The 22710-nt window shown below is 43.9% G+C and overlaps 1 protein-coding gene across 2 annotated transcripts in view; it reads right to left on the reverse strand.

The window, feature by feature from the left end:
- Positions 1–623: 623 nt before the first annotated feature.
- Positions 624–22710, reverse strand: part of LTK (leukocyte receptor tyrosine kinase) — a 98437-nt gene continuing 76350 nt past the window's right edge. For both annotated transcript variants that reach the window (XM_053383212.1, XM_053383203.1), the window contains 10 exons: positions 20739–20925; positions 18955–19045; positions 17502–17566; positions 11802–11931; positions 11355–11452; positions 9131–9223; positions 7519–7620; positions 6727–6861; positions 6028–6118; positions 624–5150 (listed from right to left, as the gene is read on the reverse strand). In XM_053383212.1, the coding sequence (XP_053239187.1) occupies positions 4398–5150; positions 6028–6118; positions 6727–6861; positions 7519–7620; positions 9131–9223; positions 11355–11452; positions 11802–11931; positions 17502–17566; positions 18955–19045; positions 20739–20925 (1745 nt within the window). In that variant the 3' untranslated portion in view covers positions 624–4397. The remainder of the gene's footprint in view (positions 5151–6027; positions 6119–6726; positions 6862–7518; positions 7621–9130; positions 9224–11354; positions 11453–11801; positions 11932–17501; positions 17567–18954; positions 19046–20738; positions 20926–22710) is intronic.

A 22710-nucleotide genomic window follows, 5' to 3' on the forward strand; every position in this document is an offset into this window, starting at 1 on the left:
ATAGGGTATTTCTCGCTTCAGTTAGCTTCAGGACTCCTTCAGAAGCGAATAAAAAAATGTCACCCTGTTCCTGTAGAATTGGTACCACTATTTAAACCATTGTGATATGATTGAAAATTATTATAGTGTGGGGATTATTTATTTATTTATTATTTGGGGAGCAGAAGGTGCTTTGAAAGCAGAATTGCTGCTCTGTGTGTGTAGAGTCCAATTTGTTTCAAGAACACTCAAAGCCTGTTTGCTAGAGGTAACAAGTAATGCTTCTCTAGGATCATTTTCATCTTTTGTTCAGACAAACAAAGCTATTACACATCTTAAAACTCAGTGGACAGTGCCACTGATGTTCCAGTCTGGGTTATATAGAGAACCAGTGCTTTTTGTGCTGGTATGATCATCACTTCTATTTTTTTGCTGCATGTGACAGCCATTTTGAGCTGGCATACACAGCACTTGCATTAGAACATTAGTACTGGGATCTCTCTCTCTCTCTCTTTTAACCAAAAAAGCTCTGTATTACCTATTTTCCCCCAATGAGGGGCACAAACAAACTGACTGTTTATTTAACAGAGATATTCTATTTTCCTTCTAACCATTGAGTAGTGGACAACAGAAGACCAAACAGCTGTGTTAGGATGTCTTTATTTATGTGTTGCAAATATAGAAGTATACGCTTTTATCTGATTTCAAATTGCATAGAAGCAGGCATGTGGTTTACATATTTACAGTGACCCCCAAAGGGCAAGATGGCAAGCTGTGTGTGCTGCCATTCTTTGAGGTAATCGCAAATCAAAAGCAATTTGTGTAAGTATAAAAGCGTGAAGAGTATCAAAGCTCTCTTAGCGCCATCATAGAAAACTCTGTTTGGATTGTTTGTGCCAGTGTGGAAAAGGCAAGGGAGGAAATGGGATCGATCACTGCCCAATTTAAAGGAAAGCTGGGTTTTTCAGCCTAGCAAGAGGCAGAACGGAGCAAGAGAGAATAGCACAAGTCGAGGGGAAATTAGTAGAAAAGGAAGTGACCTGCTTGGGATGAATCAAGATGCAACCAGGCATACCTCACAGGAATTGCATTTTGGGGTTGGGTTGGGGACGCGGGTGGCGCTTGTGGGTTAAACCACAGAGCCTAGGACTTGCCAATCAGAAGGTCGGCAGTTTGACGGGGTGAGCTCCCGTTGCTCGGTCCCTGCTCCTGCCCACCTAGCAGTTTGAAAGCACGTCAAAGTGCAAGTAGATAAATAGGTACCACTCCGGCAGGAAGGTAAATGGCGTTTCCATGCACTGCTCTCGCCAGAAGCGGCTCAGTCATGCTGGCCACATGACCCGTAAGCTGTACGCCAGCTCCCTCGGCCATTAAAGCGAGATGAGCGCCACAACCCCAGAGTCGGCCATGACTGGACCTAATGGTCGCGGGTCCCTTTACCTTTACCTGGGGAGGCACTAACAATTTTAATTCATTTTGTTGTTGGTATCTTCGTTATAAAGTCCCTCCTCTAGCAAACGGTGCCAATACAAAGTCTATATACTTGTATCACACAGATATAACATGGAAACCACGTGAGCTATTTTCCCAAAAGAACAGTACTAAAGGAATTCTTGGAAAATAATTGAGTTAAACTAAGGAGAAAAGAACTGTAAAGCTAGGCTTTGAGAGTGCTCTCTACTTTTGTACCATCAGTTTGTTCTCTCGCTCGCTCAATCACACGTGCCACCTGCTGTCATGTGACTGAAATCTTTTTTGTTGACGGATGTATTTGGGTCTGATTCAATTCTAAGAGTCCCATGGAAATGTGCCCATTTGTGTCAACGAGGATGGTGCAAGATCATGACATCTATGATTAAAACGGCATGCAAATATACATATGATTTATATTACCTATCAAATTATAAGGAAGTAAATAGGTGAAACGACCTTAGCATAATGCAATGTTTGAGAACCACCCAAAGGAAAAAAAGCTGAGCCAAACATGAAGAATCTGCCTTTTGTAGTTTTGGAAAGCTTCGCACAAAATAGGTACAGCAAAGCTGTTCCCCCGCCCCTTGGTCTGAAAAACTATCACATCATCGTAATAAGAGACTAAAAGTTCTGAAGTTAAGTCCTATTGATTTCAGTGGCCCTTGTTTCCTCTAAGTGTGCTTAAAATTATACACAAAATGTTCACAGAGTTTGGATTAACAGGGATGCTATTTTTGTGAGGGAAAAGGTCAAAGAGGCACACAGTCAGCTCTGATAAGCAGGATAACAGACAAGGCAATTAGGGGCCCTTTTGTGGACCATGTTCCCTGGGCTGATTTGCAGAAATGTCATGGCTTTTTGCTGCAGGTTAGGTTAAGGTCAGGAGAAAAGGCATTGTGTAGTAGCAAGGATTTTGTCTTTCTGTGACCTGTACTTGAGAAGTCATTAATGACTTCCCATCTCCTAGAGCTTTCCAAACTGTTAGCTGCAGTGTGTAGGTGTGTCACACAAATGCTCCCTGTGCTCCTCCAGGAGCTGTAAAGCAGTTAGTTTAACCTCCTGTTCGTTAGTAAAACTGAATTACTGTGTCACGATTACAAATTGATGCATGTCTAAAAAGGTGTGTCACCAACATGAAAAGTTTGGAAAGCTCTGCTGTACACAGTTTTCATTTGGTAATTAAAGTGTGGAAATGCATATTTTCTTCATGAATGTGATTTCTTTCAATACAAGTTCATTTTTCAAATGGTCTATACTAAATGATGTTTGGAAGAGGTAGCAGAAAAGGATTGAAGAAAGTGATCATTCTATATACCACCTGCTGACACTAAATAAACAAGTGAATGATAAGACTATTTATATCTACAGAAAAAGCCTGTACCAAACAACTTATTATCATTATCATTACTATTTTGCTGGTGTGACATGGAAAACTTTTTCAGCTCTCGACTTTCCCACTTCCCTGCCAGTTGGCCTAGTCATCTGTCGCAGCAGAAATTGAGCACATGCACTGAAAATGGGTCTTCTCGTGCATTCTGTGGCCAGTTTTGTGTACATGTTTTGGGTGAGCTGATTTCTATGAAAGACCTAAAGGTAGTATAGATTAAGTCAATGAGAGGACATGGGCAACTGCCTTTCAGAGGACGTAGTTCCCTAGACATGTCTCAAACATCTCTCTTTGAAGGATATTTTACATTGGGCAAAACACTACCTGCATTTCAAATGTGTGAGATGCACAAGCATTCACAACACTCTGAAGCCAATGAGAGCTCTGAATGACACTTATGTTGGATGCTTTCTTGTGTAAAAGGGTTTATGTGTCCCTGAATTAACTTGTGCAATAGCGGGCCTTTCTAATTCAGCAGCTCTCATTATATCCTGCAGTAGACCAACATGGTTTCCAACTCACCTCTCCTCAGTTTACCTCACCAATGCTGAGTCTATATACCTACCTCTAGAAGCTATTTTGTATATATGACCCAAACAAACACCAGCATTTTACCTATTAAGTCAGGATTCCCCTTCAGAATTAAAATACTTCTTGTTGGCCTTACTTCAAGCTAACAGCCTTTGTCACATTTCACCATAGAAGAACTTTGAATATTATATACATTTATAAAAATCGAACTCTAAATTTCCAGCTTACAAAAAAGTATTCCTACTGGAGTGTGAATTGCTACCGTTGAGCAGAGTTCTGCGTAAACGAAGTCCATTAAAAGGAAACGTCCAGTTCATTGCAGACAAAGCAGGCTAACTCCTGAGACTCCACAGGTCAGGCATCAATAACCAAACTAGTTAGTTTCTGTGGTGCAAAGCAACTTCTTTCAGTAATGAAAAAAATATGGTCTCAACCACTTGTTTCTTTAGTTTTCTCAGTTTTTGATGCTCTTCCCGAAGAATGCAATTGTGATCTGCTCCCTTCTTAACTTTGGCTCTGTTTCCTTGCGTAGACTCCTCTCTGTCTTTGTTATACTTACTACATGTTTTCAGCTACTGAGTCCAAGGCAAACCCAGCTGATTTTATTTCCTGCTTGGTTGTGAGTGGTGAGTCAGCTGGAAACCACATTTTGCAGACCACCACCATAGGTTGCTCACGGTTCTGCCATATGAACCTACCTAGTTCATATGAGGGAAGAGACCATTTTTCAAGGAGGTGATTGGGTGAATGTGAACACCTCCGTGGACCACTGGACCCTGAACCATTCATTGCAACAGTAACTTCATTGCATCCTGCAGCCGCCACCATTGACACCAGTAGCTTGGAGTCAACCAGCCTCAAGTACTCATTGGGCATGTGCTGGAGGCCAGAGCAAGACAACATTAATTCATCTGTTCCTAGAACAGGGAGGGAGGAAGACCGGGGTAGGGGGTGGAGAACATTTTTTATTGTTCTTGCAGACACGGCCCCAGAGTGGAGGCCCAACTCTTTGAAAAAGTGTTCCATGTTATACAGGCGTAACACTCAGGTCATCAGATAAGGAGAGACCAGAGTCTCTCTCTCTTGAGGTTTTTTCTGGCTTAAAGGAAAGCTTGCCGTCTCTGTGCAGGCTGGCACTCCTCAAAACTGTGGTTGGCTCCACTGCCAGAGGCAAAGACCTGCCTGTTTCGCAGCAGAGATCATCGTAAGCGTAGTTCACATTGCCACATGGGAAATTCTGCAGCTTCACCAGTTCAATCCCTCCAATATCGATGTGAGGAGAGTGGTTCTGGCTCGGACATGAAGGTGATGCCCGAGAACTAGGGGAGGAACTGCAGTTCCCATCAAACCCCGAATCTTCCCGCTCTTGCGTTGTGTTGAGTTTGGAGCTGGGTTGGCAAACACCCTCCAGGACCCAGGATCCGTAAGTTGGGTTCCAAAGATTTTTGGTTTTATTCTTCAGCTTGTACGCTGGCTGGCTGGCAGACTCCAGTTTCTGGATCTGGGTCCCATTGCTGGAATCACTGGAGGAAGGCGTGCTAGCTCCTCTGGCTATCCAGTTACCAAGGTTCTCCACCAGCAGCTCCTGTGGACACTGCCCATATTTGTTCCCTGAATCATGGTCTTCCAATGTTATGAAGTTCGTCTGCGGGGTAAGGGGAGAATTCCCCAGCAAAGGAACCTTCCCTGTGGAACTGTTTGGATGCAACGTAGTGCTTCCTTCATCCTCTGGTGTTGGGCTGCATTCAATGGGCAGCTCTGTATTGATCACATCAGGGTCCTGAAAGACAAGCAAGGATATTGAACTTTCTAAATACTATCACTTTGACCGATACAGACGCTAACATGCTTACAAGACCAAACCAGACATTACCAACAGATACAGAGGGTGGGATTCGTGTCCTGTGAGTGCAACAATTTTTGCTTCTGCAATGAAACTTCCGCATTCTCCTCCTGCTGTGCATGCCCTGCTCCCTTCCCCAAATCTGCCCCAGAAGGTTGGGGAAACTCCTAGAACAGATTTGGGAAGCACATGGAGGAAAGAGGGAGAACATATTGTTACACAAGCAGAAATCCTTGCACTGGGTTTGTTTTGTTTTTGCAGTGGGATGATCACATAGCACCATGTTGGATAGAACCATCAGGCACTTGGAACATAAACACTGTGTCAACCTAGTACACTGACTAGCAGGAGCTGTCCAGGGTGCCTCCCAGTCCTACTTGGAGATGTGGGGATTGAACCTTATGGTGCCACCTGCTTGAAAGGAAGATGCTCTGCCCATGGAGCTGTATATTAAATCTGGAAAAGCCAGAGACTAGAGAAATGGTAGTGTGGGTGGTTGACTCCTTTGTTGCCTGCTGCTTCCTCAGTGGTGGAGAGAAGTGGTCCTTCCCTTTTGGCTGCAGCCACTTGTGGCACTGAATGCTGCTTTGAAAGGCCCCTGAATGTTCAGTCGCACAAGGGGCTGCAGTAGGAAGGGGCCTATTATTACTCCCTGGTAGAGCTCAGTGGGCCTGGGGGAACAACAGACTGATCCAGTATAAGGCATTTCCATCTGTTCAGGGGATGGGTGGGCAGGCAGGGGAGACCTGGAAGGTTATAGAAAGTACTCTGGATACGCACCACCACCACGGAATTTCACGAGAATATTCCTGACCTGTGTGCAGTACTTGATCCTTTCCAGAATGGTGGAGAAGTTGGGTCGGTACTCGGGACTATGCTGCCAACACTGCGTCATGATCCGGTAACTTGGAGAAGAATGGCAAAACAGAACCAACATCAGGAAGATGAAGAGGGTAAAAATTACCTAGTCCCTTTTGCACTTCAAAACCATGACTTGACTTTTGTGGGCCCTTCAGGATTAATGATTCAGGTCACAAGCAGTTCTGTGTCTTAGAGGTGACCCATCTGCAAAAAGCCAGAAATGGGGGGGGGGGGCAGGGGGCGGTGGACTCTGTCCTACAATGGGCAAGTTCGCAGCTGGTGGAAAAACATCTGACAACAAAACCATATAATATAATAGACCATTAAAAAAAAGTTATTTTAAAAGTAAGAGATGCAAGCAACTTTCACAGCAAATACAGTAAGAAATGTTCCTTGTTTTCTCTTCCTGGTACCCTCTGAAGAAGTCAGAGGCAGGTGGTGGCAGAAGGAGAAAGAGGTTGGGGAGAGAACCTTAGGATGTGGGTTGGACAGCCAGGCTGCTGATCCAACCTGCCCTTTCAAAGGCATCCCTTGGGCTTTAAAAAATCAGGTCTGCAAATGCTGGATATTTTTGTTCTAGGGAAAAGGCTCCCCAGTCCTGGAGCAGACCATGCTCACTGGCCTTATTTTGTAAAAATGAAGGCATACTCACACCGGCCCTGGGCAGTTCTTGGGTGGATCCATTCTCCCCCCACTGGTGACAAACTCCAGCACTTCTTGGTTGGTTTTGCAAGGGTAAGGCATATAGCCCAGGGAGAAGATCTCCCAAAGCAGAACTCCAAAGGACCTAGCAGAGAATCAGTGAATGCAATCCATTATCCTCCGGCTGGCACCTTAATAGTTTTATAGTTGCAAAGCACATGGCACGATGCTGCCCTTTCCTTTGCTTCTGTGGCCTCCTTCCTCTCAAAGGAGATTGGAGAATCAGAAATGTGTTGGCAAGACCTTCTTAGGGTGAGATGCTGTCTGCCTGTTGGTCCTACACTAACAACCCTCCCTGTTTCTCAGTACTCAGATCAATCACTGCAAGCCTATTGCTGCTGAAATGCTCATCCGCACTTCTCCCAAGCCAGAGTTTATGCAAAGGCAACTAGTTAAATACTGTTTCCGCAGCAACAGCCCGGCACTTCCAAATAACACTGGCCTCGTTGTGAATTCATAAGATCAATTTCAAAATGCATAGCAAGCATCTTCTCCAAAGACCATTGGTCTACCTAACTCAATAGAGGCCTCATTCACACATCACTTTAAACCTCATTTAAGCTTCAGTGTGGATTAAAGATGAATGAACAGCATGCTAGTATGCAAAGTGAGATCTCAGTGCTTTTACTCCTCCCCTGTTCCTGCTATTGTCAGAAGCTAAGTCTAGGCTTAGCCTGATGTCTGAGACTGGGCTTGTGGTTTATTTCCCCAAAACCAGTGGCAATGCGAAGGCATTTCTTACCAGGTGTCAGTCTTGGAGGTGAATATTCCTTCCAGGAAAGCCTCTGGAGGCATCCACTTGACTGGGAGCATGGCTCTCCCTCCTTTGCGGTAGTAGCTTGCCCTGGCAGGCCAAAGAAAAAGAGACGGGGAAGGGGAAATTAAGGCCCACAGAAGTAGCTGAGTAAGAAATGCTCTGGTTATCTCTCGCTTGGACTACTGCAATGCGCTCTATGTGGGGCTACCTTTGAAGGTGACCCGGAAACTACAACTAATCCAGAATGCAGCAGCTAGACTGGTGACTGGGGGCAGCCGCCGAGACCACAGAACACCGGTCTTGAAAGACCTACATTGGCTCCCAGTACGTTTCCGAGCACAATTCAAAGTGTTGGTGCTGACCTCGGTCCAGTATACCTGAAGGAGCGTCTCCACCCCCATTATTCTACCTGGACACTGAGGTCCAGCACCGAGGGCCTTCTGGCAGTTCCCTCACTGCGAGAAGCCAAGTTACAGGGAACCAGGCAGAGGGCCTTCTCGGTAGTGGCGCCCTCCCTGTGGAACGCCCTCCCACCAGATGTCAAAGAGAACAACAACTATCAGACTTTTAGAAGACATCTGAAGGCAGCCTTGTTTAGGGAAGCTTTTAATGTTTAATAGACTATTGTATTTTAATATTCTGTTGGAAGCCGCCCAGAATGGCTGGGGAAGCACAGCCAGGGCAGGGTATAAATAATAAATTATTATTATTATTACTATTATTATCATTATTATGTAAAGGCCTGGTCTGCCCCACATTACACTGTATACACAGGAAATGCAGTTAACACAAACAGATTTGAGTTTCTTTGGAAAGGCAGGAACATTTCTTCTAACTGCATAGAACACGGGGCGATTGCTGCTTTATACTGAGTCAGACCCATTGGTCAATCTCAGTATTGCCTGCACTGACTGGCAGTGGGATTTCAGGCAAAGAGTGCTTCACAGCCCTACCTGGGGACACCAGGGATTGAACCTCAGACCTTCTACATGCAAGACCAATGCTCTACCCCCTGAGCTACAGCCTTGCCTGCTTTTTTTGCCTTCTGTCGCTCGGGGACGTATTGCTGCTCTTCCTCCCACAAGAAAGTGTGCCTGAGATCAAGCTACAGGAGGAGGGTCGCTTCAAGCACTGCCATGACAGTTGTGGGTTAGGCAAGATGTATTGAGAAAAAGAACAAGAAAACTGCACACGGTTGCAGTTAGGAACACAAGAACAGCTCTGCTAGATCTGGCGAAAGGCTCTCGTCCTGCAATTTCCAGCAGGTGGTATTCAGAAACATACGGACCATGCTTGATGTCAGACATGCATACAGTAGTACCTTGGGTTACATACGCTTCAGGTTACATACTCCGCTAACCCAGAAATAGTACCTCGGGTTAAGAACTTTACTTCAGGATGAGAACAGAAATCGTGCTCCAGCAGCAGCGGGAGGCCCCATTAGCTAAAGCGGTGCTTCAGGTTAAGAACTGTTTCAGGTTAAGAACAGACCTCCAGAATGAATTAAGTTCTTCACCCGAGGTACCACTGTACATGCCACTGATGGGATGTGGTAGGTTTTGCTTCCCTGCCCCCCCCCATTGCTTTTATATTTTACCTGTAGATATCCCGGGCCATTCCGAAGTCGCCAATTTTAGCTACTCGCCCTGGCCCAGTGCAAGTCAGAAGGCAGTTTCTTGCAGCGATATCCCTGTAAAAGGACACACAAGCATGAGGTGGAAGCCGGGGGTTTTGAAGTTCAAGTGGGCACCGTAAATACACGCTTAAGGAAGCCATTACACAAAGCACTCACTTCTGCAAGGACGGGCCCTCCTGTACTGCTGACAAGTTGTTTACATTTTCTTATTCAAATGCCATTTACCATGAATGACTACTACTCAAATGACAGGGGCAAGGGAGCGAGTCTTGATCCCATTTGAAATTAACCCCCAACTAAAAGCTTTTAGAAAGCTGCAGGAAGACCATGACTGGTTGCTGATCAAAAAGGGTCACTTATCTCTCCAAGCACTCCCTCTCCTCCTACGCCTTTTCCCACTTGAAGCAAAAATGGAACAAGAAACTGACCAACTCTCTTATTTTTTTTAATGGCAGACGCAGAGATGGAGCTTGTAAGCAGGGAAACCTCTGAGATCTGCCATTTGAAGTGGCTGTTTTGCCACTTCACCCTAAGGCTAGTTCTGGTTTATGACAGATTTGTTAGGTGAGGAGGGCTTCCTGGACTGAATCTGGATACTCCTTCCCCACCCGCAGTTAAATCAGCATTGGCCCTTCACACTCTACAGTCTAGTAAGGGCATCTCTTTTATTACACTCATTATCCTTTTTTTTATAGCTGGCATCTCTAAATACAGGAGTGCTACTTATACTGTTTTAATAGTATAAATAGTATAAATAGTATAAATAAAGGAGCAATAGCCTCCTTTACTTCATTCATGGGCAAAGCTTGTTATAGATACACCTAGATATTCACATCTACAAACCAAACTCAATGCTATAATTCCAAGAATAAAAGGAAACCAGGAACATATGTTGCAACACTGCCATCTAGTGGGCAAAGACAAGATACACTGCTAGTACAGGAAGAAGGCTTTTCAAGATGAACGTTTGATACCAACGTATGCAGAAAAGCTTATACTGAGTCAGACCACTGTTATTCCTAGCCCAGAACGGTTTACTTTGACTGGCTGTGGCTCTTCCAGGTCTCTGGCAGAGATCTTTTCTTACCAACTACTACCTGAACCTTTTAAATGGAGATGACAAGGATTGAACCAGCATATGTAAAAGTATACTTTATCACTGAGATGTGGTTCACCTTTAAAAAGTTTAAGGAAGTATAAAGGAAACTTTATACATTTATCTGTTTCCCACTGAACTTCAGTAGAAATCTCACTCGTATACGTTTTGTCTTTGAAAATAAAAGGTGGTTCTGTTGTTTAACGACATGCAAATTTGCACAATTTCCTTTGTTTTCACAAGGAAGTGAGACATACCCACGGCTAACACCTGATCCTCCAGTGGAATGAACAGGACTATCTCATGACATAACTAGCAGACATAACTCATCAGCATGGAATGATCTAGATTGCTAACGATGCATTTAGGGGGAATTAACCATTTGATAAAGATGCTGATAATGAGCTGGATAGAACGATGCAAAATGAGGCTTGCCTGGTGTCAGCCTCTGTGACATAGCTGCAAACCTTTCCCTTTTTTTAAGGGAAATTCCCTTATTCCGAATAGGTTTCCTCGCAAGAGAAGGGAAACGTTGACAGCTATGCTCTGTGACCATCTCTGCCTCTGTCTACATGGTTTTCAAGAATTCATTCCTTTTCCTACGTGGTATGGAATGAGTTTCAACCTGTTTTAAGGTATTATCTCAAAGACCACACTATGTCATTGCGTCAAAATCAATGTCAAATTCGAAAAACAAAGTTTCTCTTTCAGATGGCACAACTCCAATTTGCCTTTGGAGCTGTTAAGCCTATTTTATTATTGTTTATTGAATTTATTCCCCACCCTTTTCTCCAAAGAGTCACAAGCTCAAGGTGGTGTACATGGCTCTTCTCCTTTCTCATTTATTCCACACACCAACCCTGTGAGGTAGGTTAGACTGAGAGGCAGTGAGTGGGTTTCATAGCCGAGTGGGGATTTGAACCCCTAGTCTCCCTAGTATGAGGCCGCGGGTGGCTTTCTCCCTAGTCTGACATTCTTAACCACTGCACCACACTGGCTTCCCTCTGAATAACACATCTATGACTCTTTGGAAAACAAGCCAAGAAATACAGCCCATGTGGAATCATTATACAGGTAAGCCTCTCTTACCTATGGATGAAGTGGTTCTCCTCCAGATACTTGCAACCACAAGCAATGTCCCTGGCTATATTCAGCAGGTCCTGCATTGCCAAAGTGGATGGCTGATTCTGCCCATAAGAGAGAGGGAAAACAAAGATTCAATATGGATGAGACATGGAGTGGGAGACATGGGAGTCTGGAAGGCACCAGTTTGAGTGTAGTTTTTTACACTGAACGTTTCTGCTTCATGTCAGTTACACAACAAGGCTTTGGTCCACACACATGATGAAGCTTATCCTCCTACCCGCCCCAATACATCTCTACTTCCTAACAGAATGAACTCCAGGAAGTCTGTAGTGAACAACTGTTTCATTCATGCTCCCTCGTGACCTGAAAATAGTCACTGGGTGGCTGGAGCTGGGCATCACCAGCAAGATCTCCAGAAAAGGGCAAGGGGAGAAGAGATGGTTTACTCACCACCCGAGGCCGGTTCTGCCGAAGGAAGCTCTTCATATCTCCACCAGTCATAAGCTCCAACAGGATGAAGCGAGGCAAGGTCTGCAGGCTCACCCCAATACACTGCACAATATTCTGGTGACTGAACTTGCTGAACCACCATGGAAGCATGGAAGAGAGGAGGGGGGAAAATGATTTCAGTGTTAGGCAGTCGCTAAGATCCTTCACTTAATACCTTCCTAAACTGTGTTAAACTGAATGATATCAGTCTCACAACTCTAGGAAGTTTTTGGATTTTAGGCCTGAGTTGCTGCAACCCACAGGTTATATAGGAAGCTGCCTTATACTGAGCCAGACGGTTGATTTTTCTAGATCAGTGATATCTACACCAGCCTGCCTTCCCCCGGTGTTTTGGCCTACAACTCCCATCAGCCCCAGCCAGCATGGCCAAGGGTCAGGGATGATGGGAGTTGTAGTCCAAAACATATGGAAGGGTGGTCAACACTAACCAGCAACAGTCAGCCAAGATTTCAGGCAGGAGATGTGGGGCTTAGAACCTGGGACCTTCTGTATCCCAGGTATGTATACGAAGGATCTCCTTTAATGGAACTAAGGCCTTAAGCCACTAGTTCTACTGGAGAGCTACTTCGAGAAAGGGATGGGGGAGGGCAGTGGGCCAGGCTCTCAGTGCTACTGTCCAAAGCGATCTGCTGGCAAATCTTAAGGGCCAATGCTGTTTCCATATACCTCTCTGTACTGGTATCCGTTGGTATCAATCAAGAGCAGGGTTTGGTCTATAGGTCTCCAGTTGCTGATCAAAGCCATTAAAGAATAAATAGAAGGAAGTTTGAGGGAATTGCTTAAGCTCAGCAGGCATGAAATAAATTAATTGGAGTTGTGAGTTAACTGAACTGCTTTAAAACTTACTGCCTCTATATCTGAGTGTTCCCTGTTAGAAATGTACATGCAGCTTGAAAACACACATTAGTCCATCTCACTCAGTAGACAGCAGTGACACTCCAGGTTTGCAGGCAGGAAATATTCCTGGTGCTACCTGGCGATGCTGGGGATTGGAACCCTTGACCCTCAGCATGCAAAACAGGTGTTCTACCACTAAGCTATGACCCTTCCCCAGACCCTCTGGCAGCTTCCAGAGCATTGTGATTCAGCCGCACGCTGGCAAATTCAGGTTATGCAATTAAAATTGATTTGGGGCCCTTGTGCAACAAGCCTGCTTCCAAAAACTTGGGTTTTTTGTTTGTTTGCTTGCTTGCAGTAAGGAAAGTGATGGGAAATTAAGTGGAAGGCATGGGATGACAATCGATTGACATGATGTGATATAACCTCCCTGCAAAACTGAAAACAAATCAGAATGCACACTCAATAAACAGATTGTCTTGGAAGCCTCTGCTATGTTTTCTTCCATAATCTGAGCACTGGGCTTCTTTCTATACATCAGCTCCTGTCAGAAATCAGTGATGTTTGCAGGGAGAATTAAGAGGATGAGGTAAGAAAGAAACACACCAGAGGGCAGTTTAGGGTAGTTTTTAATGACTGATGTTTTAATGTATTTTTAATCTTTTGTTGGAAGCCGCCCAGACTGGCTGGGGAAACCCAGCCAGATGAGCAGGGTATAAATATTATATTTTTTAAATTATTATTATTATTATTATTATTATTATTATTATTATTATTAGGTACTCGAGGGAGGGAGATGGCAAGGTCTTGAACCAGGGAATAGATTGCCACAATCCTGTTTTGGACTTGACTTGTGGTATCTCTGCCAAAAAGGTTAACACTACCTCTGTCTTAGAGGAATGCATTATGTTATTCAAGCAATAAAATGAAATTTCTTTCAATACCATCTGTGTTTTTCTGGCACCCACAAGACAAGCACTCACAGCAAAACTTCCTTAAGAGGTAAGGCAGGGTGAGATGTGAACTTATGGTTTCCCCATGAGTGGGAGCAGCTAACAAATCAAACAAATGTGAAATTATCTCCAGGCAGATTTTAAAAAAAACCCCACACAAACAAAATGCATGAGCACTCCTTTGCCCAGCCTTGTCACTCAATGTGTCAGTTTGTGAGAGAGGCAGACAGTTGGCACCTGTTTGATCCTTGTGGCTTGTTGGAGCTGGAGGGTGCGGTGGGTGGGTCAGAGGCACCCTCCCTCAACTGCCTCCAGGAGAGTTTTTATTCCAAACACAGCAATTAAGGTTGATCCGCCTAGCCGTAAATAACGCAATCCCTCACACTTACTTGGCACTCGGGACGTGTAAAAACCTGCAAGGCTGTTGACTAAGGTGTGTCTCTCTCTTGTAGTCAAGTGGAACAAAACAAGCTGTAGTCAAGGGGAACAAACTTTGGGAATATCTATCAAGAAGAATCACCTCAGACCCATCTTTGGGCTCACCTAAAACACAAACACCTCATGCCATGGGAAAGACAAGTTTCTACATAAGCCCCCTGTACTGCAGGGGTTGCCCGTCTGGGGCACTCTAGATGTTGCTGAACTCCAAGGCCCATCACCTTCCCCCCAGCCAGTATGGCCAGTGGTGAGGGTTGATGGGAGTTGCAGTCCAGCAACACTTGAAGGGGACTACATTGGTAATGCATTACCCAGTACTCCCCCCCCCAAATGTTTAGGTGTACTCTCATTTTGACTCAAGAATATCACTGGGAAAGGAAATGAAGCCACCATCGGAGGTGGTAACAATGAAACTGACCAATCACCGTGTTAGATTCCAACTCCTACTTCACACATTAAACGCTCGCTTCCGTCTGAGACTCAGGAAACACCGTGACAGGCAATGAGGCTGCTATTGGGGGTAGCAACAGAACTAACGATTCACCATGCAAGAGAAGAAACTAATTATTTTTTAAAAAATTTTAGTTTCTTCTCCCGTTAAGATTCACAAAATGTTTAGGAGTATGCGTCCCCCAGAAAAAAGCACTGGCATTACCCTGTGGCAATGCACGGACAATGTTGTGAGGAGCACCCATGCACATTCAGCAACTCCCATGCCAAACACAGATATTAAGGGGGCAGGGCCAATGGAGATGTGAGTGGCACATGTGCTGAGGTCCCACTGCTCCTTCATGCAATGTCCCTGCATGTGAGTAAGGTAACTGGGTTTCGTTTTCCTCTGTCTTATGGCCCATTATCCCATGTCTCCTGAAAAAAGAAGCTGCTGACAGATTAGCGACTCAACAGCTTGTGTTTAGAACAGGAGTCAGCAAACTTTTTCAGCAGGGGGCCGGTCCACTGTCCCTCAGACCTTGTGGGGGGGCTGGACTATATGTTGAAAAAAATAATGAACAAATTCCTATGCCCCACAAATAACCCAGCGATGCATTTTAAATAAAAGGACATTCTACACATGTAAAAACATGCTGATTCCCAGACCGTCCGTAGGCCAGATTTAGAAGGCATTTGGGCCGGATCTGGTCCTCAGGCCTTAGTTTGCCTACCCATGGTTTAGAACTTCTTAGCTGAACATTGGTATACTGCTAACCTTCCTGTCTTCTTTTGTTGTTCCTGTTTTGTTGTTCCTACACTGCAATCCCAAGCATGTTTACTCAGAATTAAATCCTACTCTGTTCACTGGGGCTTAATCTGAGGTAAAGATTGGTGGGAATGCAATGCCAGTCAGTTCCTAGGCCTCTGTCACCTGCAAATCCTGTCCAGTCCTGCTGGTTTGCCTAGCTCCTTTGCCTGTCTGCCTTGCATTTTTCTGGTCCTGTCTAAATTTGCCTCCTTGATCAATCCCCACTCCGCCTGTGTTGCTTATGCTCTAGTGAGCCTGACGGTCTCTGTGTTTTCAGTAATTTCAGCAAGTTGTTGTTCTACATCCAGCAATAATTTCTGTGGTATGGGTTTAGAAATTCTTGCCTGGTGAAATAATGACTTTGCTTCATACCTCAATGTAATTTTGGCGCCAAGAAAGGACCCAGTTATTTTCCTGTATGGTACTTTAGTGCTGCTTCCTCTTTTGTGTTATGGCGCTTTGATGTTCTTGTTTAACAACATTTTCATTTGTTTTATTGTAATTTTATCTTTTTGTAAGGCAACCAAAGAACCTTAGGCAAGAAGGCTACTTCAAATTCCAAGAATAAGCCAAACCTTTAATCCTGAACTGCCATATACAATACAAATATTATTTGTATGCAGCTAGGTTCTTTGAGCACATACAGTCTATCAGGTTGTGTTTTTTTTTTACATCCATTAGAAGCTCAGATATAGGCATACCACTAGGGTGGGACATTAGAAACACTTATGAGTCTCCAAAAGGGTATCAAAGAACATTCATTATACTGAAAGTTATTTTGAAATTCCGTATGGAATAATTAAGCTTGTTTTTAAGATATGGGTTTTTGAGGGATAGGCTGGATATCTATTTGTGCAGAATATACAATGCTGCCATAAACAGAGTCAGGCTATTTGTCAGTCAAGCATAGCATACTCAACTCTTGAGGGGGGAACAATTATCCTGGACCTCCGGCAGAGACAGGATTTTCCTGCCATCTTATACTTGATCCATTTCAATGGGACTGAACCTGATATCTTCCTTAGGCAAAACACCATGCGTTCCATCACTGTGCTATGGTCACTGAGCTGTGAGGATGGCATACCAGGAAGACTGGCCCACCTGCATCTTTCCGTATGTGGAAGACTGATGCTGCAGAGCACATTCAGCCACTGAATGTTATTGATGAATTGGAGGCATGTGAAACTGAACAGCAATGGTTATTACACAACACTTTCTCAGCAGGAACAGTCTGAGCAGTGTGAGCTAAGAAATTCAACAGGACCCTTCTTCAAGGTCCACAATCATTTGCAACGTGCATTATTCCCGGTTCTGGGGGCGGGGGCCAGGGAGGGAACAGAGAACTGGGAAACTCAATTTCAGCAACCCTTCTAAAATAATTATCCTGGTTCACTATCTATGTATCTTAGCCCTGAATTGATTTTATGTTAGTGCTATTGTTTTAAACTGTTTTTATATTTATCATTTTTTTAATATACCGTATTTTTCGCCCTATAGGACGCACTTTTTCCCCTCCAAAAATGAAGGGGAAATGTGTGTGTGTCCTATGGGGCGAATACAGGCTTTCGCTGAAGCCTGGAGAGCGAGAGGGGTCAGTGCACACCGACCCCTCTCGCTCTCCAGGCTTCAGGAAGCTCTGCGCAACCCTCAGGAGGGTTGTGCGGAGCTGCCTGCACTCCCGGGCTCCGTGCAGCTCCGTGCAACCCTCCGGAGCCCGGCGCGAAACCGCAGCTTCGGCATGGCTCTGGCACCCGTTCTGGGGGCTGGGGTCGGGGGAAGCTCGGGCTTCCCCCGCCCCAGCCCCGCGCCTGTGGGGGGGGGGGATAAATTTTTTTCTCTTTATTTCCCCCCCAAAAATCTAGGTGCGTCCTATGGGCTGGTGCGTCCTATAGGGCGAAAAATACGGTATATGCAATTGTTTTGTGTTAGCGTTTTTATAGATGCAATTGTTTTAACTGTTTTTATATGTGGTATTATACTGCAAATCGCCTCATGGGAAAAATGCCTCATAAATGTAAGAAATAATAATAATTAAACATTCAGCACGATATGCACCTTTTAAAGGTTTCTGCTGCTGAAAACAAAGCAAGCCCATAGTAGAGTCTCCTGAGACGTATTTTATTTTCTAGCTATGTTTTTGTTAACTTCAAGGCAGAATTTTTTAAAACACACCTGATTATCAGTGCTTCCATTAGGAAATCCATCTCGTCCTGTTCAGAACAGATTTCTGGCAACGTCTATTGAGAAGGAGAAGAAAAAGCTGAACCCATTACAAAGAAAATAAATTACTGGCAGGAGAAAACAAGGAGCTGGAAGAGCTGAAGTCTTTAATCAGAGCATTTCTTGTCTCCATTTTGTCCTGTGTTTTATCCTGTAAACACCCCCAAGGAACCTAACACAATTAAAATACAATAAAAAAAATCTAACAACTCTGAAAACAAATCTTAAAACACAGTATTATAACTTAGATGCCCTTTGCACGCATCTGATACTTAAGCCTTATTATCTATAACAAAGTATATTCTGATTCACAATAGTGTGAATTTTAGGGAACTATTCTGTGGAGTTTCTGAACAGGAATAATGGTGAGGGAAGGAGGAGGGGAATAAGGGTGGAATATTTATATTCAAGTGGGTTTGGAGAGAATTTTTATGCTCACCCACACAAAGGTTGGCTACAATCTGTCTCTGTATTATAAAAAATGGATGAAAGAAAATACGATTTTGCTCCATTTCTTCTGTTAGTTCTGTATTCAGGGGTGAACTCACTTTCTTTGCGAGGACTACTCGCAAAACCCAGATGAATCTAGACAACTCCCCTGCCAGTTTCCCACTGCAAGAAAATGGAGGGACTGGTGGCAGGAGAGTGCCCATCCCAGCCCCCTTCCTTCTGCCACCCCCCACAGGTCACTCTGCTAGCCCTTCCTCCTCTCTACCCTCCACCAAGTCCCATGGAGAAAAAAAATCCTGCACAGCAGTAAATGTATAGTATGTTATTTCCTGCTGGAAAGCATGCCACTTGTAGTCAAATTTCACAATCCTCGGTAGCAAAGGTGGTTCTTTGTCTCATTTGCTGCCAGAGAAAAGGCTTGCTGGGCCTCTTTGGAGCCCTCAGCCTGATAACCCTTCCCTCTTCTCCAAGGTATGCTTTTACGTCAGGGAAGTAGGAGTACTGGCAGGGAGGACAAAAGTGAGTTGCAAGGCCTAATTTGAGGTGGACTTGCTGGAGAAGGCTGTTGATTTCACAAGCAGGTGTGATCACATTTTTGAAGACCCATGCTTCAGACAATAATCCAAACCCATCAATCAACTATTATCTTAATTGGAGGCCCTTGTCCTAGTGCTCCCTCCACCACTTTTGGACATTAGCTGAATCACTTCTACAGAGAGGGGAACTTTTCTGTGGTGGCATCAACATAAATTTGCTTCTTTATCCTTTCTACAGTTATTTTGCGGCACTAAGTCTGGGTTTCTTTTTCAATGACTTACCGGTATTTTGTATTGTTTTTAATTGATCTGTAAGTCATATTCGCTACCACTGTGGCAGAAAAGTGGGATAAGGATCTCACGAAGGAATACAATAGCAAACAAAAATCTTATTTCTGCTTATTAATGTGCACACTGACCTTGATAGCCACTTGTAGTGGGCTGGGATCCCCGGTGATTCCGACCACTGTTCCTTTGTAAACTTCACCAAATGCCCCGTGTCCAAGTGCCCTGAAAGCGGTGGGGGGGGGGGAATAAAACATACATTATCTCGTGCACAACCCATGGTTGTGTTAAGTAAACACTGCTGTATTCCCAAAAGAAGGAAGATCCAGTGCTGTCTACTACAAGGGTAACTTTCCTTGTGAGGAGAGAGTGCTCAAATCTTGCTCTGTTTTGGGATGTTTGTTTACAAATATACGACTTAAGCACTGAGTATCAGTCAAGTATCCAAGCAGCCCTGGTGTGTGTGTGTGTGTGTGTGTGTGTGTGTGTATTTGTTTGACAAATTCCTCAAGGCAGTGGCCACCAGGTATTCAATGCTATTAGGCAAGCATCTCAGAAACCACATTACATGAGATTTTTAAAAAGTCGGTTTGGGCTCTCCAAAGAACGTACTTCAAGCCATTATCTTACAAAGCCGGTCTTTCAAAATATCAAGATGGGACACATTCGTAGGAAATAAAACTGGGAAGCCATAATCAAATCTTGTTACTTTCCATTGGAACCCTGTGGCTCTGCAATTCAAAAAAGAGCAAGATTGCTGCCGAGAAAAAAACAGGGTACTGTTGCTGCTAAACAACAACAATCCTGCATTAATAGACTACTTAAATCCCATTGAGGTTTCTAGTCAGAAATGAGATGAGATTTGGGCAAAACCTGAAACAACAGTTGGTAGAGCATGAGACTCTTAATCTAAGGGTCTTGGGTTTGAACCCCATGGTAGGCAAAAGTTCCCTGCATTGCAGGGAGTTGGACTAAATGATCCTCATAATTCTACCACTCCATGATTCCAAATTCCAGTTCCTGCCTATGTTCCCATTTCTCTGCCTCTGTTCATGCATCTGAAGAACTCATGCCTCCTCCACCCCAACCTGCCCATGTGCTGAGATCAGCAGCTGAGGTTCCTCCATGAGCTCCCTCATCAAAAGTGAGGCAAATGGTAAATGCAGAGAGGACCGTTACACACCAGCCTGCTCTGGTGCCAAGGTCATCATCTCAACCACAGCCCTGTCATCAAATATGAGGCAGGTGGCAACTGAAGAGAGAGAGCCTTCTTGGTGGTGGCATCCTGTTTATGAAATTCACTCCTTAGAATAGAGAGGATTGTCTGGAGTCTACTTTCTCACAGTGTCATGCAAAGACTGTTTCATTTCTTTGACCATTTTCTGTTTCAGCCTGACACCCGGGGAGGTGGGGAAGGATATCCAAATCTAAAGTATGCAAAGAAACCTTAAGTAATGTGTGCAACACATTCTGCACTAACTTAGTGGATACAAATGGTCTTCATTTCAGGTATAACTGAGTGCTGTGCAGGTCTATTTGTAGAATCAAAGCATTTGGTACAGGATTAGGGTAACATCCTAAGCCTGCTGGTTAGCCTGTTGACATCAGAGCCACTAGTACAGTGGTACCTCGGGTTACTTATGCTTCAGGTTACATACGCTTCAGGTTACAGACTCCGCTAACCCAGAAATAATACCTTGAGATAAGAACTTTGCTTCAGGATGAGAACAGAAATCACGTGGCGGCAGCGGGAGGCCCAATTAGCTAAAGTGGTGCTTCAGGTTAAGAACAGTTTCAGATTAGGAACGGACCTCCGGAACAAATTAAGTACGTAACCAGAGGTACCACTGTATTAAAATAACACTCCAACCTCTGCTAGGATTCCTCTTCCTACGTTAGCAAGAATACGCTGCATTACCGGAGAAGGGAGATGTTCTTCCGTGGGATCTCCTTGAGTTCGCTGAGACTGGCTGCCTTTCCCGCGAAGCTGTAGTTGGGGTTGTAATCCGTCATGATAGTGGAAGTGCGGATTTTGCTCAGGTTATATTCTGGGCTTTGGAGACGGGCCCTGGCCCCTTCAAGCTGCTGCTTCTTATGATGATAAACTGAAGAGAAAAGTTCACAGAGATAAAGACTGAAATAACCAACCTCTGGAAAGAGCAAAGTAATGCCCATAATAACTTTCCAATGTTTCACCTGGACGTTCTTTTGACTATTTAAACCCTGTTATTTTTAGGCAGGATTTGCTCATTTTTTGTGATCATTTTCGTTGAATCATAGATAAGCAAGCCTGTCTAGTTCATCAATGCCCCAGAGGTCAATCTATAAAGTATTTTCCAAACATTCCTGGTAGAGAGCCACAAGAAAACCTCTAAGCAGATTACAAAAATATAAAACAAAACATTACAGTAATATTAAAATTCTCAATAAAAATAATTAAACACAGGGATCTGAAAACACTCAAAAATGACTAAAAAGAAGCTAAAAAGAGCTAAAATACATGAAACTTCTACATGCATGGATAGGCTTGCCTAAGCAAAAATGTTTCAAGCAGAAATAACTTTAGTTCCTGAAATATTTGTGACTGTGAGGTTCTGTTTCAAAAAAAAATTCAGCCACCTGTGAATCTGCAGAACATAAAAATGACAAAATAGAAAAGCTACACTGTTCAATCAAGCTCAAAAACACCGTCTTTATGCTTCTGTAAAATACCTGATGAGAAAGGCAACTTGTGACCCTTTTTCAAAGGTGAAAAAAAGAATTCAGAAACATCAAAACACACTGATTATGTGCTGCTTGTGGCTAATAACAGATCTGAGAGGTAATTTGGATTGCAACAATGTGACACATATGCTTACAAAGCTCTGATCAGCCCCCTCCCCGGCCATACACACAGGTATTTTGTGTAAGAAATTTGGTCAGGAGATCTAATTATACAGCTCCCACAAAACATTTAGGTAGACCTGAAAGGGCTAGGGCTTTGAATGTAAATGCAAACACAGCTTGCTGAATTATTTTCTTCACTTCAGAAAAGGGTCCTTAGATCAAAACATTGTCAGGAATATTTTACTGAGATAAGCCTTTTTTAAAAAAGCTTGATCAAACAGTGCAGATTTATACCAAAGATTTTCTAGTTCATCTTTTCTGTATACCACACCTGTCAAGTAAGAGATGGGATTTATTGTCCCAGCAGTGTTGACCCTTGCTGCTAAAACATGCCATACTTTGAATCTATTCTCACATCTTTGTAAGTGGCTTGCTCCCCAGAGGCAGCAAAGACAGGTTGACCTCATTCACTTGAAATCATAGAGTTGGAAGGGACCCAAGGGCCATCTAGTTCAACCTCCTGCAATGCAGGAATCTCAGCTAAACCTCCACAACCTTACACTGTTGACTCATGTTAAGCTTGTGGTTCACCAAGACCCCTAGATCCTTTTAACATGTACTGCTAGTAAGCCAGGTGTCCCCCATCCTATATTTGTGCACCTGGTTCTTCCTGCCTAAGTGCAGAACCTTACATTTGACCCTATTGAAATTCATTTTGTTAGCTTGGGCCCAGTTCTCCAATCTGTTAAGGCCATTTTGAATTCTGATTCTGTCTTCTACAGCATTAGCTGCCCTTCCCAGTTTGGTGTCATCTGCGCATTTGATGAGCAGCCCCTCAATTCCTTCATCCAAGTCATTTATAAAGACATTGCACAACATTGGGCCCAGGACAGAACCCTGTGGCACCCCACTTTTCCCTTTTCCCCCAGGATGACGAAAACACTGCAGTGTTCAACTAACCAATAAGGCTAGCAATGGAGGTAAAAGTTGTACATGTTGTACATGTATCAGCAAACTTAGCCTACTTTCAGTTATCCTGTTCTTTCCCTTCTCCTCTCCCTTTT

The sequence above is a fragment of the Podarcis raffonei genome, chromosome 1 (assembly GCF_027172205.1).
Source record: "Podarcis raffonei isolate rPodRaf1 chromosome 1, rPodRaf1.pri, whole genome shotgun sequence".
NCBI lineage: Eukaryota > Metazoa > Chordata > Lepidosauria > Squamata > Lacertidae > Podarcis > Podarcis raffonei.